Genomic DNA, 17,738 nt, shown 5'->3' on the forward strand with positions numbered 1-17,738 from the left:
CTAAAATGGGACTAAAATTCTCAGTCTCCTGGTGATTGGCCCAAAGTCATCCAGCCAGTTTTTATGCCTAAGGTGGGACTAGAACTTCCAGTCTCCTGGTTTCAGAGTCAACACCTTGACCACCACACCCAACTGGTTCTTGCGAGAACTGCAAACTGCATTTTTAGGCACTTGGCTACCGGCTCGCATTTATTCCTGTTTGCAGCATCCGGCAAACCGTTTTTGACTGGTTTCTAGTGTTTACTTCCCGATTTCTGGCTAAAAAAATTCCCTAATGGCTTTGTTTAACAACTGTTTGTCCCTGTTGTTAGGTGTTTTTTTTTTTTTGCAAACACATAGTGGCTTGCTTTTAACAGCAACTTACGAATGTAATTCTGGGCTCAGTTGTGGTTGTAATTTGACAATTCCCTGAATGCATTTGATTGGATGGGATGCATATTTCTTTATTTTTAAAAGATGTGCCTGGTAAAATATTGTTATTTTTTCAACGGTATTATCCTTGGCACCAAATGCTTCAGCCAACTTACTATACGTAGCATTGGGGTCGCAGAAACAGTTCATTTAATGCCTGTAGTAATGAAGGCAGCTGTGATTTTACTAGGAAATGGCTAGCTCAAGTGTTTCTCAACCTCCGCCCGTTTAAGATGAGTGGACTTCAACTCCCAGAATTCTATGCTATGCTAGCTGGGGGAATTCTGGGAGTTGAAATCCACCCATCTTATAGGGGCAGAGGTTGAAAAAAACTGAGCTAGATTCTTTTTTATCCCAATATATAGCCCTCAGCTTACAACCTTTCATTTAGTAACAGTTTGAATTTACAGCAGCATTCAAAAAAAGTGACTTATGGCCATTTTTCACATGACAGTTGCAGCAGCCTCATGGTCACCTTGATCAACATTCGGGCACTTGGCCTCTGGTTCATATTTATGACGGTCACAACGTCCTGGGGTCATGTGATCCCTTTTGCGACCTTCTGACAAGTAAAGTCAATGGGGGAAGCCAGATTTGCTTAACAGCCGTGGCAAGAAGGATTGTAAAGTTTAGCAAAACTCAGTTGTCTCACTTAGCAACAAATTTTGGGTGCAATTGTCATAAGTTGAGGGCTATGTGTATTGGCAGATCATGCAGAAAAGGGAATGCTGCTTAGGGAAAACGGGTGGATGTGAACTGACTCACTCGAGCCACCTCACAAGCCAAGCTACCCCAATTGTGTCAAGAAAGGTCGTAAAATAAGGCAAAACTCAGTTGTCTCACTTACCCACAGAAATTTTGGGCCCAATTGTGGTTGTAAGTCGAGGACTACCTGTATTGTCAGATCATGCAGAAGACGACACGGGGGTTAGGGAAAGCAGGTGGATGTGAACTGACTCGCTCATACAAGCTACCTCAAGAGCAAAGCTGTCCCCAACCGTGTCCCGGGGAAACTGCTCTGGTTTTTAACTCCTTTCCTCCCTCCCTCACTTTTAGCCTCCTCCGTGGCCAAAGGCTCCATCGCCACGAACAGTGATACCGAAGGAAGCCAGTTGGCGGGCCGCAAACGGCGCTGGGGCTCCAGCACCGCCACAACCCAGAAGAAACCTTCAATCAGCATCACCACCGAGTCCCTCAAGGTAGCCAGCTAGCCGCGACAAAAGTCGACTCAGGGACAGCCAAGATCAGACCTTGATTTGCTTTTCTCCTTCCTCCTCTTTCTCCTCCAGAGCCTGATCCCGGAGTTTAAGCCACCTCCAGGAGGCCAGGAAGCCGTGATGGACCTTCATGCCGACAACTCCCGCATCTCCGAAGACGAAGACGAGCACCACTTGGAAGAGCCAGCTCATGAGAAGGCACTCAAGATCTGCCGTACCGTCATGCAGGTTGGTGCTTGAGGGGTGGGAGAATGATGGCTCCCAATTGGTCCCCAGGGCAGAAGTGGCACACAGACGCAAAACTGCGAGCCACAAAGCTGTGTGCATGCCAGACAGCCAATTTGTTAAAGTCCATTGTTTTTACTGTTCTCTCGTCTCCCATCAGTTTGGGAGTGGTGGACAGCCAATCTCCCATAAATGAAATCATTAATCGCAATGCTATTTATTTATTTTTTTAAAGGCAGATGCTGATTCCAGTTCTCAGATTTAGACGCCGGTAAAAACTAAAAAATATCCTAAAACCTGAGCCAAGGACCTCGTATAGCTGTCAGGTTCTTTATCTGCAGGGTGATCCTCCTTTATTTAACACAACCATCCCACTGCCTAAAATTATTCTTGCAAAATGTGTTTGGCTACCGAAGATCTCTGGCCTTTGCCCACCAAGACAGGAGGGAGAGAGGAGCCACTGTTGCTTCTCTCTCTGTGTGTAGACCGAATACAGCTTGCCAGGAACACTGATGATGGTTACCTAAGTTGGTGATGAAACATCTGTAACCAAGCTTAGTAACTCCACAGAATATAGGATTACCTTATGGATTTGCCATTGAATCAATTGATAATCTACTGTACATAAAAAGAGGGTGTCCACTTATTCTCCAAAGCACCCCAAAACAAGACAAGAAACAACGGATGGAAACCAATCAAGGAAAGAAGCAACCTAGAACTAAGAAATTTCCTAACGGTGAGAAAAATTGATCAGTGGAATGGCTTGCCACCAGAAGTTGTAGGTGCTCCAACACTGGAGGCTGTAGGATAGGGTAGGGTAGAATAGAAATAGAATGAAATTGAATAGAAATAGGATATAGAATATAGAGTAGAATTAGAAATAATAAAAATAGAAATATAAACAATAGAAATAGAGTTGGAAGGGACCTTGGAGGTCTTCTGGTCCAACCCCCTGCTCATGCAGGAAACCCTATACCAGGGTGGGCAATTAATTTCTGTCGGGGCCACATGGAAAATCAGATCTGCGTTCGAGGGCAGAATCAATTTTATAAAAGGCCATTATAAAGGGCCCATTATAAAATGCAGCAAATTATATATAAGAATATTTTATATATATATTATAATCTTATATATAATTTGCTGCATTTTATAATAGGCCCTTTATAATATTATATATAAAAAAAAGTAATACCACGGCTGCTCCTGCTACTACTTTCCACGCTTTCCAAACATGAGCCCCAGGAGAGAACAAACAGCAAACCGCGCTCAGGGGAATCCAAGCCCACCTAAAGCTAGGCCGCTGCTGGTGGAGCCTTGCCCTGCCTTGGTGCCCCGTTTCCCGGCTTGTCGGTCCTGTTCGGGCAGCACTTTAAAAGCCCTCCTCCTCACGTACTCGCCCGATGAGCCGCTCACCACGACGGCGGCTCCCAGCACCCAAGCAACTTCCCAGCAACTTGCGGCTTGCTTTTTCCTCTCGGGCGCTCGCGCCTGGCCCCGAACCACACGGCGGAGGGGAAGCCCAGGGCGCCGCCGGGCCGCCTCCTCCCAAGCAGCCCGCCCGCCCGCTGGGCAGAGACCCTTCACGCTCCTCAGCAGGAAGACGCTCCCGCCTGCAAACTTTGCCTGTGCAAAGTTTAAGCCTGGAAGCCCCGGAAACCCGAGCAACTTCCCAGCAACTTGCAGCTTGCTTTTTCATCTCGGGTGCTCGCGCCTGGCCCCAAGCGCGCGGTGGAGGGAAGCCCGGAGCGCCCGCCAGGTCGCCGCCTCCAAGCAGCCCGCCCGCCTGCTGGGAAGTTGCTCGGGTGCTGGGAGCAGGCTTTTAAAGTGCCGCCCGAACAGGACCGCTGAGCTGGGAAACGGGGCACCAAGGTAGGGCAAAGCTCCACCAGCAGCAGCCTAGCTTTAGGTGGCTCCAAGCAACCCGCTCAAGCAGCCCACCCGCCCATCAGTGCGGAACCTTCCCGCTCCTTGGCAGGAAAGCGCTCCCGCCTGCAAACTTTGCCTTTGCAAAGTTTAAGCCTGAAGCCCCGGAAAAAAAGGGGATCGGTGGGGACTCACCTTCGGAGAGGTCGCACTCGAAGGTGATTTCGAACTCCTAGCCGAGGCCTTTGCAAAGTTCTTCTTTTCTTTCCTACCCCAAGAACGCTCCACACTGTTTTGCAGCTTTGGGGGGCACGTGGCGCAGGGCAATACGTCACGCCCAGCTATCTTTTTTCAGGGGCGGGCCAGACTGGACAGACCAACGGGCCGGATGTGGCCCACGGGCCGTAGTTTGCCCACCCCTGCCCTATACCATTTCAGACAAATGGTTGCTTAAAAACTTCCAGTATTGCAGCATTCACTATTTCTGGAGGCAAGTTGTTCCACTGATTCATTGTTCTCACTGTCAGGAACTTTCTCCTTAGTTCTAGGTAAATGTCTTTGAAGAAGAGATTGGACAACCATTTGTTATACAGATGAAACTCAAAAAATTATAATATTGTGCAAAAGTTCATTTATTTCAGTAATGCAACTTAAAAGGTGAAACTAATATATGAGGTAGACTCATTACATGCAAAGCAAGATAGTTCAAGCTGTGATGTGTCATAATTGAGATGATTATGGCTTACAGCTCATGAAAACCCCAAATCCACAATCTCAGAAAATTAGAATATTGTGAAAGGTTCAATATGCTAGGCTCAGAGTGTCCCACTCTAATCAGCTAATTAAACCATAACACCTGCAAAGGGTTCCTGAGCCTTTAAATGGTCTCTCCGTCTGGTTCAGTAGGAATCACAATCATGGGAAAGACTGCTGACCTGACAGTTGTACAGAAAACCATCACTGACATCCTTCATAAGGAGGGAAAGCCTCAAAAGGTCATTTGCAAAAGAAGTTAGATGTTCCCAAAGTGCTGTATCAAAGCACATCAATAGAAAGTTATGTGGAAGGGAAAAGTGTGGAAGAAAAAGGTGCACAAGCAGCAGGGATGACCGCAGCCTGGAGAGGATTGTCAGGAAAAGGCCATTCAAAAGTGTTGGGGACTTTTACAAGGAGTGGAGTGAGGCTGGAGTCAGTGCATCAAGAGCCAGCACACACAGACAGATCCTGGACATGGGCTTCAAATGTCGTATTCCTCTTGTCAAGCCGCTCCTGAACAACAAACAAAGTCAGAAGCGTCTTACCTGGGCTAAAGAAAAACAGAACTGGTCTGTTGCTCAGTGGTCCAAAGTCCTCTTTTCTGATGAGAGCAACTTTTGCATCTCATTTGGAAACCAAGGACCCAGAGTCTGGAGGAAGAATGGAGAGGGACACACTGCAAGATGCTTGAAATCCAGTGTGAAGTTTCCACAGTCTGTTGACTTGGGGAGCCATGTTATCTGCTGGTGTTGGTCCACTGTGCTTCATTAAGTCCAGGGTTAACGCAGCCGTCTACCAGGAGATTTTGGAGCACTTCATGCTTCCTTCCGCAGACGAGCTTTATGGGGATGCTGACTTCGTTTTTCAGCAGGACTTGGCACCTGCCCACACTGCCAAAAGCACCAAAACCTGGTTCAGTGACCGTGGGATTACTGTGCTTGATTGGCCAGCAAACTCGCCTGACCTGAACCCCATAGAGAATCTATGGGGCATTGCCAAGAGAAAGATGAGAGACATGAGGCTGAACAATGCAGAAGAGCTGAAGGCCGCGATTGAAGCATCCCGGTCTTCTATAACACCTCAGCAGTGCCACAGGCTGACAGCTTCCATGCAATGCCACATTAATTGCAGTAATTGCTGCAAAAGGGGCCCAAACCAAGTACTGAGTACATATGCATGCTTATACTTTTCAGAGGTCCGATATTGTTCTTTGTACAATCCTTGTTTTATTGATTCCATGTAATATTCTAATTTTCTGAGATTGTGGATTTGGGGTTTTCATGAGCTGTAAACCATAATCATCACAATTATGACAAATCACGGCTTGAACTATCTTACTTTGCATGTAATGAGTCTATCTCATATATTAGGTTCACCTTTTAAATTGCATTACTGAAATAAATGATCTTTTGCACGATATTCTGATTTTTCGAGTTTCACCTGTAGAGTTTCCTGCTTGAGCAAGCGGTTGGACTAGAAGGCCCCTAAGGTCCCTTCCAGCTCTCTGTTAAATGCACATATTATAGGGAGAAAACTATTCTTGGAATAGATTCATCAGTGTTCAACTAGGGAGTATAATAATGTGTTTTTGTCCATTGCCCTTTTCACATTTTTTAAAATGTTCTTGCCTAGTTTTGTTTTGTCTCTGTTCAGTTTTTTTTGTTTTGACTTATATATTATTTTTCTGAGTAAAATAAAAAATTGAGATTTTTTTAAAAATGAAAGCAACCAAGCTTAGAGAGCCCCAAGGACTGCCGCTCCCCCAAAAAAATTGGTATTTCTCTTGCTCACCAAGACTAGACACCCTTTAGAACATTCTCAATTTAACATCTTATCATTCTCTGATACCCCTGAACTAAAGAGGGAGGAAGATCCTTCCTCGTCTCATTTTACAATACTGTTCTCTTTATATATATATATATATATATATAAATTTTCATTAGTTTTTAAAACAAACATAAACAAACAAAACATAAAAACATCAAATCATCTTCTATATATAACCATATAACCACCAAAGCCCCCTCCCCAAATGTGAGGTTTCTTTTCTTTCTTTTTTTTAATTTTTTTTTTAAAAAATATTGGTTTTTAAGACAAACATAGACAAACAAAACAAAAAAACATCAAGCCATCTTCCATATATATACATACACTGTGTCAGTTGGTTTACAAATTGTTTTGTGCTTCCATTTCATAGTCTTCAATTATAATTACATTGTATATAATCTCGTATTTTCAATCAATATATTAAATTAATATTATTATCAATCATTTGACTGTACTTTTATTCATTCATGTTTTCCAAAATGATCATATTTTACTTAATTTGTTTTATGACAGTTCAGATTATCATCCCAGATCTATCCTAGAATCATTTTGTAGATATAAGAAAAGAATACATCTTTATATATTTATTATTTTCTTAAAGTCTACATATTTCATTACTATATTTTATTGTCTAACCATTGATAGAAATAGATCCCAAATTTTATAAAATTGTTTATCATCTAGTTCTCTAATTTCAAATGTCAATCTACTCATTTCAGCACATTCCAATATTTCCTTAATGATTTCCTCCTATGATGGTATTTTCTCATTTTCCAGTTTTTGAGCAAATACAATCCTAGCCGTTGTTAATACATTTACAATCAGGTATTTCAAGTCTTTACTATATATTTCAGGTAAAATTCCCAATAAAAATATTTCTGGTTTCAAATCTATATGCTTTTTGTCATTTTTCCAGCCACGTGTGGATTTTAGTCCAGTATTTTTAGCATCCACAAGTCCACCACATATGGTAATATGAGCCAGGTGTCTGATGACATTTCCAACACTTTTCGGATTTATTCTTGAACATTCTTGCTCTTCTTGTCGGGGGAAAGTGCTACCTGTAAAACATCTCATACAAATTTTCTTTATATGCTGTTGACATTGTCATTTTATAATTTTGAGACCACAATTTTTGCCATTTCTCTAGATCAATCCCATATCCAAAATTCTTCCCCAAGCAATCATAGTTTCTTTAACTTGTTCATTCTTCTACTTTAATTTCTAATAAATATCCATACAATTTTTAATCACCTTTTCATCAGTACCTGTCAAAATCTTATCTAAGTCAGTCAGTTTATCATAGAAACCTTCTGTTTTAGAATCTTTATCATACCTTGAATGTATTTGCGCATATGAAAACCAATTCATCTTTATACCTTGTTCCTCTAGTTTTTGTATAGATTTAAGTTCACCCTTTTCATTCAATATTTCCCCATATCCTTCTTGTATATTATAGGATAAGAAAATTCTTCAATAGTCGATAGCCAGACTGGAATTTTCAAATAACATTGTCTTTTAATCTTCTCCCAATTTAACCACAGAGACTCCCATATATAATGTCTTCTAAAGTACCCCTGTGTTTTAGTTCCTTTATACCATAAAAAAGCATGCCAGCCCAGTAATAGATCATGTCCTTCTAGTGTCAACAATCTAGTTTTTCTTAATGTTATCCATTCCTTAACCCACATCAAATTTGTAGCTTGGTAATACAACTCCCAATTAGGCAAACCAAATCCTCCTCTTATTCAAGCATCTTGCAAAAGTTTTAATTTTATTCTCGCTTTCTTACCTTGCCATATATACTTCAACACAATTTTATTTAAATCTTCAAAATAATCTTTGCCAAGCCTAATTGGTATTGTTTGGAACAGATATAAAATTCTGGTAAAATATTCATCTTGATTGTTGAAATTCTGCCTGTCAATGACAGTTGTAGGTTTTCCCATTTCTTCAGATCAAATGCTATCTGTTGTTTGAGTTTCATATAATTAATATAATTATTCTCAAGTGCATCTTGATGTCAAGTATATCCCCAAATAGTTAACCTTATTCGTGACTTGAATTTTCAATAGGTCACCAGTTCTTCTCTTTGTCTTAATAATATGTTCTTTGTCAGAATCTTTGATTTTTATCTTTATTTATTTTCAAACCAGCCATCTCACCGTATGTCTCTATCTTTTCCAATAGTTTTAAAGCTGTCTCTAGAGGGTCTTCCAGAATGAAAACCAAATCATCCGCAAAGGCTTGTAGTTTAAATTCCTCCTTTTTGATTTTCATTCCTTTCATATTTTGGTCCTCTCTAATATTTCTATTCAACACTTCCAAAGTCAATACAAATAGCAAAGGTGATAATGGGCATCCTTGTCTTGTGCCTTTTCTTATGTTAATAGAGTCTGTAAGTTCTCCCTCTATCATTACTTTTGCCGTTTGCTTATTGTATATGCCTTCTATTGCTTGAATAAATTTTCTGGCAAAACCCATCTGTTCCAATAGTAGTAACATAAATCTCCAGTTCACATTATCAAATGCCTTTTGGGCATCTAGGAATATCAAACCCATTTGTTTTTCAGGATGCGCCTCATAATATTCCAAAGTGTCCAGAATTACCCTCATATTGTCTTTAATTTGTCTCTTTGGCAGGAACCCATTCTGATCCGGATGAATAAAATTATTTAAGTATCTTTTAAGCCTTTCTGCCAAAATTGAAGCAAAGATTTTATAATCTGCATTCAATAAAGAAATAGGTCTATAGTTCTTGATTTGTAATGGATCAGCCCCTTCTTTTGGAATAAGTGTAATGTAAGCTTCTGACCATGTTTTAGGTATCTTCTTATTTGACATAACTTCGTTCATGACTTCTAGCAATGGAATGCTCAACGATTCTTGTAATGTTTTATAAAATTCTGCCAGTAGCCCATCTGGACCTGGTGCTTTTCCATTATTCTGTCTGTTAAGTGCTTCAGTTAGTTCCATCATTGTTATAGTGCTTTCTAGCATTTTTTTCAGTCTCTTCAGGTATCTTAGGTAGGTTAGCATTTTGTAAATAATGCTTAATTTTTTCCTCATCAGAATCCTCCTGTTTATATAGTTGTCCATAAAAGTCTCGGATAATTGCCTTTTTCTCCTTATTACCATAGCACATTTGACCTTGATCGTCTATTAACTGTAATATTTTCCTTGATTCTTTCTCCTTTCTCAGTTTGTATGCTAACCATCTACCTGGCCTATTTGCATCTTCAAAATAGTTCTGTTTAGCACTTCTAATTTTTTGTGCCAGTTCTTCTTTCTCTATCTGACCCATTTTATGTTTTAATTATGTCCATTTTAAGTTTGATATCTTTTTTCTGTGGCATTTTCTGTAATTCTTTTTCCAGTTTTTTTGTGATCATCTTCTAAAGCTTTGATAGTTTTGCCTCTTCCTAATATTCCTTTTCTTTGTATAGTCTATTATTAATCCTCTCGCATATGCCTTCATTGTATCCCAAACATTCTGTATTGAAGTATCTTCTTTTTTATTTTCACTAAAGAAGAAGGCCAATTCTTTCTCCATCCATTGTGTGAAGACTTTTTCCTTTAAAATAGTATTATTTAATGTCCACCTAGATCTTCTTTTTTGTCCTTTCCATTTAATTGTCATTGGATTATGATCTGCCCATGTACTTGTTTCAATATTTATTTCTTGAATATTAGATACTAATTCTGTTGAGGTCCAAATCATATCTATTCTGGACCATGATAAATGTCTATTTGAGTAAAAAGTATATTGTTGAATTTTAGCATTTCTTTCTCTCCATATATCTTTTAAATTTAACTCATCTATCATTTTGAAAAAGGATTTAGGGAGAGTCTTTCTATTTTGTCTTGATGCTGTTGCTGTATAGTCCAGTTTATTGTCTACAATTCCATTGAAATCTCCCATCATAACTATATTAATATAGTCCAGTCCCATTGTTTTCATATGTAATTTTTTATAAAATTCTTCTTGTTTATCATTCGGGGCATAAATTGCAACCAGGAGTGTTTTTGTATTATTATCCACTATTTCAACCATTAATACTCTTCCCTCTTCATCAGTATGAATCAGTTTTGCTGGGATAGTTTCTTTAATATATAAAACCACTCCTCTTTTCTTACAGTGGGTCAGAGAGGTAAATATTTTCCCTGATTTTGGTCGTGCCAGTAATTGTTCATGTTGTTTTTTAATATGTACTTCTTGTAAGCAAATTATATCAAATTTTAACTTCTCTAATTTGTGAAAGGTTTTTCTTCTTTTGGTAGCTGAGTTCAGTCCATTTATATTCATAGAAATCAGTTTTTTTTCCTCCATGATTATATTTTGTATTTAGGTCTAGCAGCTCTCGTAGATCTTACTTCGCGTTGTTCTTTGGTCTCCACTTGTCCACCTACTGCACCTTCTTCTTTTCCCATCCCCATTTGGTCCTCTTAAAGTTCAGTTGAGATGATCTCTTTTTCTGTTTCTATTTCTCTTTTTTTTGAAAAATTCATTGTAGAATATTTCTGCTTTCTCAATTGAGTCAATTCTGTGTCTCTGTTCTTGCCATGTAAATATTAATCCTTCTGGAATCAGCCATCTATAATTCACCTCTTTTTTCAATAACATTTTAGTCAGGAATCGATATTCTCTTCTCATCTCTCTCACTTTTCTGGGTACTTGTTTTAAGACCACAATCTCATTGTATTTCAACGTCTTCTCTCTTGCCACTTGTAGTATTTGTGTTTTAATAGTTTTTTTTGTAAATCTGACGTGAACCTCTCTTGGTAAATTGTTCCTCATCGCATATCTTGTGAAGACGCGGTATATCTCATCTACTCCATCCATCATCTTTTCCTTTGTTATTCCCAGAGCTCCAGCCAGGATTTCTATCATTATTGCAGCCAAATTTTGTCCTTTTTCTTCCTCTATATTTTGAAATCTGAGATAGAATTCTGACCTGTCCATCTCCCACTTCAACATCCCACTTTTGTCTTGTTCAACCATTGTTAATCTGCTATCAATATTTCCAATTGTCACGTATCTTTGCTTATCTTTCTCTTCCATTTTTTGGAGTCTCTCATATTTCACCATCATTTGTTGGATATTTTCAGTTTTTTCATCGGTCTTCCCAATTCTTTGTTCAATACTCTCCATCCTTTGTTCAATACTCTCTGTTCTTTGTTCAATATTCTCAGCTCTTTGGTCAATGCTTTCTATTTTCTTTTCAATGATATCCGATTTCGTTTTAAGTTCTTGAATTCCTTGCATAATCATCTTTAAATCCACTTGTCCTTTATCTTGCTTCGACATTATCTGGGTTAAACATTGTCCTCCAGCTGTTGGTGAAGCAGGAGCAGAAGTTGAAATGCCAGAAGGTATGGATTTCTTACTCATTTAGGTAACTCAGGGTCTTCAAGCTCTTTTAATCCAATTAGTAGAGTGGTCAATTATAATCCAATTAGGAAAAAAGAAAAAGAAGAAAAATAAGAAAAAGACAATAAAGAAAAAAGCCCAAAATTAAAAAGAAAAGGTTCTTCAGGTTCTTCTAGACCTTAATCCTACTGTGAGATAGTCAATTATGATTCAAAATAAAAATTAAAAATGAAGAGAAAAAGAATAAAACCCAATAGTATTAAAAAATAGTAAGAAGAAAAAAAGAATTCTTCAGGTTCTTCACACCTTAATCCAATTGGAAAATCTCAAAAATAAAAAATAGCCATAAAAATGGATCAAAAATGAAAATGGAAAAGGCAAAAATCCCAATAAGAAAAAGAAAAAGATATTCTGAGGCTTTCCCTTTACAAAGAAAAATAAATAAATAAATAAAAAATAAATATACAATTATTACAAAATACTATGGGATTGAAGAGGAGGGATAAGACAGCTAAGAAAGAATAGAAAAAGAGCACACTGCGTTTTATTTAATTGTCCAAGGCTCTTATTATGGCTTCTCCACAAATTTCAAAGCCAAGCTTCAAATATTCAATTGTTGATAGAAGTTCCAAAGAACACCTGTAAAAACATTCTCCAGTGTTCTTCCCTCTATCTTATCAAATTCCAGTGTCCTGGAGAGAGTTTTTCACAGTTCTCTCAGCTTCAAATAAAGTATTTTTCAAGCCTCTAGTTGGCAGTGTTACAAGGTTTCTTTAATCCACTCCCCCTTCTTTCACAGAAAAAGCACAATAGAAAAAGAAGATATATATGTATATGTTATGTCTCACCTATATTCATAGATGAGAAGACAAGGTTTCAAAATTCAAAATATTCAGGCAGAAACAAAACCGAATTCAAAAGGATTAAATTAGCACAGTTGTCCAGTCCTTGGCAGACTTCCTGGAACCTGTCAGGCTAATCAGAATTGTCCATAACTCACAAGGCCACTTCAAATGTATTCTTCCAACTCATCAAACACTTTGCTTCCAAGCAAAGCTTGAGAATCAGCACGCCTCTTTAAATCAGCTGGATAGGCGTGTCAGTCTCTCCAATCAATGTTTGTCCTGACGCCTCCCTTCAGATTGACGTTTCCTGGTTCTTCTAGTTCTGGCGTCAATCCACGATCTGTCAGTTTCCTCGCTGGAAACTTCTGTCTCATTTGTTGATCATTTGCTGGCCTGAACGAGAGTCGAAGGTTCTGGGGAGGATTGTCTCTGCGACAATCTCTCATCCTCCTGGCTCACGTCTGTGTCCTCTGATAATTCAGACTCCACATTCACAGCAGACTCCAACCTTCCATTGTCAGAGTCATCAGAGTCAAAACTCCCAGCAGGATCGATCCTTCCAGTCACAACACTATCCCTCACCGCAGGGCCCTTCCCCCGAGTCTGACGATCAGGATGTGGTTTTGAAGGGAATTGTGCATGATATATTCGAATAAGGTCTGGGGCATGTACCTTGGACACATCCTGCCAAGAATGAATCTCCGTTTCATTTTCTAATCTCCCCACAAAGTACTGGAATCGTCCCTTCAGCCATCGTGAATCATAAATTCCAACCACTGTAGTATCTGTAACAGGTTCAGTGCTGGGCCTAGATGGAGAGCCTGTATCTTCTGGAGAACGGAGGGTACACGATGGGGTGTCAGGTACTAACAGGGAGCGATGAAAAACAGGGTGAATGCGCATGGAGCGCAGTAGGGTGAGCCGATAAACCACAGGTTTAATAACCGCCTCGATAGGGAAGGGACCAATAAAGCGATGATCCAACTTCCTAATCGGACGATCGACTGGAAGATGTTTCGTTGACAACCACACCTTGTCACCCACAGCCAACGGAGGCGTCGCTCGACGCGAACGATCTGCGAAACGTTTATAATCTGCTTTTGCTCGTTCCAATTGTTTGGAAATTAACTGATGTACAGCATATAACTCCGACAAAAAGTCTTGTGCTTCTGGAACTGGAGAATCTGCGATCGACAGGGGGAAAAACCTCGGATGATAACCCACATTGGCGTAAAAAGGTGTCATGTGGGTGGAGGTGTGTTGAGAATTATTAAAGGCAAACTCTGCCAATGGAAGATAAGTCACCCAGTCGTTTTGTCGTTGATTTACAAAACATCTGAGGTATTGGGCGAGGATGCCAATTACTTTCTCAGTCCCACCATCGGTTTCCGGATGGTGCGCCGACGCTAAGCATACCTGTACTCATAGAGCGTTCATTAGACTTTTCCAGAATTGAGCGGTGAACTGAACACCGCGATCTGAAACAACTCTGTCCGGTAAGCCATGTAAACGGAATACATGTTGTATAAAAAGCCGGGCAGTAACACGAGCCGAGAGTAATCTTCTACATGGGATGAAATGGGTCATTTTAGTGAGCATATCAACCACCACGAGTACCGTCATATAACCCGACGACGAGGGCAAGTGTGTTAAAAAGTCCATGGAGATTGCTCCCCATGGTCTGCCCGGAGTCGGCAGTGGTTGAAGGAGTCCAGGAGGCACACCCGACGCTGCTTTTGCTTGTCGACATTTTACACAAGAAGCAACGTAGGCAAACACATCATGTTGAACTCGAGGCCACCAAAAAGTCCGGGTGACCAAGTGCAGAGTTTTGTAGAAACCAAAATGACCAGCAGCGGGATTGTCATGACATTGCGTCATGATGAGGGCTCTAAGCGTCCTGGTGGGTACATACAATAAGCCCCGATGTCTTAACAAGTCCTCCTCCAAAGTCCATGGGGAATCAGGTCCAACTTCCCCCCTTTTCTGCTGCGTCCATGCGTCTTAATTGCTGCGCCTCCCGTATTCGAGCCTGCAAATCTACTGGATCTTTAAGCACAGCCAAGGATTCCGGTGGTAACATCGTTCATGGAGGAAGAGGATCCTCGGGACCGAGATATTCGGGTTTCCTAGACAACGCATCTGCTCTCCGATTCTGTCCGCTTGGAACATAAGTAACGGAAAAATTGAACCTTGCGAAAAATAACAACCACCGGATCTGGCGTTGGTTCAACTTCCTGGCAGTAGACAAATGTTCCAAGTTTCGGTGATCTGTCCGAACCTCCACCTTATGCCGAGCTCCCTCTAAGTGATGTCGCCAGGTCTCAAATGCAGCTTTAATGGCCAACAACTCCTTTTCCCAAATAGTATAATTACGCTCAGAAGCTGTGAGCTTCCTAGAATAGTATGCGCAAGGGAAAAGAGGTGCGCCATCCATTGGAGCTTGCAACAATACCGCCCCAATAGCCACATTAGAGGCATCTGTCTCGACCACAAATGGACAATTCGGATCAGGATGCCTCAATATCGGCTCGCCACCGCGCTTTCTTTAAAGTTTCAAAAGCCTGTTGTTGTGGAGGCCCCCACCAGAGCGGGACCTTCTTACGAAGGAGCTGAGTGATAGGATCCATTAGCTTAGCAAAACCTGGAATGAAGGTCCTATAGTAATTGGCGAATCCCAGAAGGCGTTGCACGTCCTTTACTCATGAGGGGCTTCCCAACTACACAAGGCCTCAACTTTTTTAGGGTCCATAGCGATGCCCTCGGAAGAGATGATATGCCCTAAAAACTCTATTGAAGACTGAAAAAAAACACTTCTCCAGTTTTGCATAGAGCTTATGCTCCCGAAGACACTGCAGCACTTGACGGACCTGATGAAGGTGGTGATCCCTGGACCGGGAGTAGATCAAAATATCGTCCAGATACACCACGACAAACCTATCCAGCATTTCCCGAAAAATGTCGTTCATCAAATGCTGGAATACTGCAGGAGCGTTGGTCAGACCAAATGGCATGACGGTGTACTCGAAATGACCATAACGAGTGCCAAATGCCGTCTTCCACTCGTCCCCCTTGCGCATCCGAACCAGGTTGTAGGCCCCACACAGATCGAGTTTAGTGAAGATAGTAGCCTCCCGCAACCGCTCCATTAATTCCGGAATGAGCGGCAAAGGATAACTATTCCTCACTGTGATAGAGTTTAACCGGCGATAATCACAACATAAGCGTAATTCTCCCGACTTCTTTTTAACAAAAAGAACGGGAGCCGAAAGAGAGGCGGCGATGGTCGAATAAACCCCGAGCCAAGTTTTTATCTAGAAACTCTCGAAGCGCAGCCAACTCGGGCTCCGACATGGAGTATAATCGACCCTTGGGCAGTGGAGCATTCGGTATCAAGTCCACGGGACAATCATAAGCACGATGCAGTGGTAATTGATCCGCCTCCTTCTCGCTGAAAATGTCAGAGAAGTCTGACAACTCCGAAGGTAGAGAAACAGCAGGAGTGGCGAAATCTTGACCGGCGCAGATATGTCTCAGATGGTCTACACATTGAAGACTTGGAAAAGAAATGGCATTCTGCGCCCAAGCCACCAACGGATCGTGCAAACGCAGCCAGGACACGCCGAGAACCAAGGGAGATGAAGGTTCAAGGTGATATAAAAACTTATCGCCTCCTCGTGATCCCCAATGATCATACGCACTGGCTGGGTGGCGAAAGCGAATGGGCCCAGACTTGAGCTCACGCCCATCCACGGTTTCCACCTTAATGGGTGGATCCACAGCAACCAATGGGATCTCAGTGCGTAGCAAAAGCTCTGTCCATAAAGCTGGTTGTAGCCCTGAGTCCACCAACGCGCAACAGCGGGAATTCCCTCCTTCTGGGACTAAAAAGATTCGAGTGTCCAGAAGTAAATGCCGAGGAGGGCCAGGATTTGCTTCAGCAATTTGAGGTGGGGATGTGAAACGTACCCGACCTAAGGTTTCCTTGAGGTCAGGTCTACCCTGTTTTCCCGACGAGCCAGGAGTGGTTTCAGGTACGGGTCTGCGGGTCCCTCTCCGTTTGCAGGAATTAACAAATGTCCCAGACCCCCGCAATAAAGGCACAAGCCTTCCTGAAACCTTCTTGAACGTTCTCGCGCCGTTAAGCGAAGGCGGAGTGCTCCCAACTCCATCAGCTCCTCCGTCTTAACCGTAGTTTGTCAACGAAAAGAGAAGGTGGTTCCACAACGGGCCGTCTGCTTCGCGCTGTTGTAAACAGGCTTCAATACGTAAGCACTGTATCACTAATGCATCCAGGTTTGAAGCCTGCTCTGCATGTACTAATTCATCCTTAATGGTATCAACCAAGCCCTCCTAAAATGCATCCATGTGGGCTGGTTCGTTCCAGTTAGAGTCCATACAGAAATGCGAAATTCTGCAATATATTCCTGCAGGAGCGTTTCCCCTGATTAATGTCCCATAACCGTCTAGCCACAGTTTGACTTTTAATTGGGTTTTCAAACATAACCCTCATTTGTTGCAGAAAACCCTGAAAATTATCCAGTAAAGGGCTATCTTGAGTTAACAAGGGAGTAGCCCATTTGGCAGCCTGCCCAGACAAAAGACTAATAATAAATCGTACCTTAGCCCGGTCATTTGGAAAGTCTTCAGGCCTCAAGGACATAAATAATTGACACTGCCCCAGAAATGCCGGAAACATGTCCATTTGTCCTGAAAATTTCTCTGGCATGGATACCGGGCTTTTCCTCAAGGGAGGGGCTGAAGGAGCAGCAGGAATTTGCAAGCTTGAAATATGATTCACCAACTGGGTTACCTGGTTTTGGAGGGTCTGGTTACTTTGTAACAGCTGGTTTATTTGTTGCTGTTGCTGCTCCACCAAATGCTGCAGTTGAGTTGTATCCATCTCGGTTTGAAGATGGTTTGTTTGGGCTTGGAAGCAAAAATGTTATGTCTCACCTATATTCATAGATGAGAAGACAAGGTTTCAGAATTCAAAATATTCAAGCAGAAACAAAACCGAATTCAAAAGGATTAAATTAGCACAGTTGTCCAGTCCTTGGCAGACTTCCCGGAACCTGTCAGGCTAATCAGAATTGTCCATAACTCACAAGGCCACTTCAAATGTATTCTTCCGACTCATCAAACACTTTGCTTCCAAGCAAAGCTTGGAGCACGCCTCTTTAAATCAGCTGGATAGGCGTGTCAGTCTCTCCAATCAATGTT

General features: G+C 41.4%; 1 protein-coding gene across 3 annotated transcripts in view; it reads left to right on the forward strand.

Annotated features, from left to right (window-relative positions):
* LOC113450251 (apoptotic chromatin condensation inducer in the nucleus-like) overlaps positions 1 to 17,738 on the forward strand; it is a 98,137-nt gene that overhangs the window by 62,132 nt on the left and 18,267 nt on the right. For all 3 annotated transcript variants that reach the window (XM_087918905.1, XM_087918904.1, XM_026721406.2), the window contains exons 10-11: positions 1,468 to 1,610; positions 1,701 to 1,856. In XM_087918905.1, the coding sequence (XP_087775031.1) occupies positions 1,468 to 1,610; positions 1,701 to 1,856 (299 nt within the window). The remainder of the gene's footprint in view (positions 1 to 1,467; positions 1,611 to 1,700; positions 1,857 to 17,738) is intronic.

The sequence above is a fragment of the Pseudonaja textilis genome, unplaced genomic scaffold (genome assembly GCF_049901715.1).
Source record: "Pseudonaja textilis isolate UNSWEBS1 unplaced genomic scaffold, rPseTex1.2 PTEXSCF20, whole genome shotgun sequence".
NCBI classification, from domain to species: domain Eukaryota; kingdom Metazoa; phylum Chordata; class Lepidosauria; order Squamata; family Elapidae; genus Pseudonaja; species Pseudonaja textilis.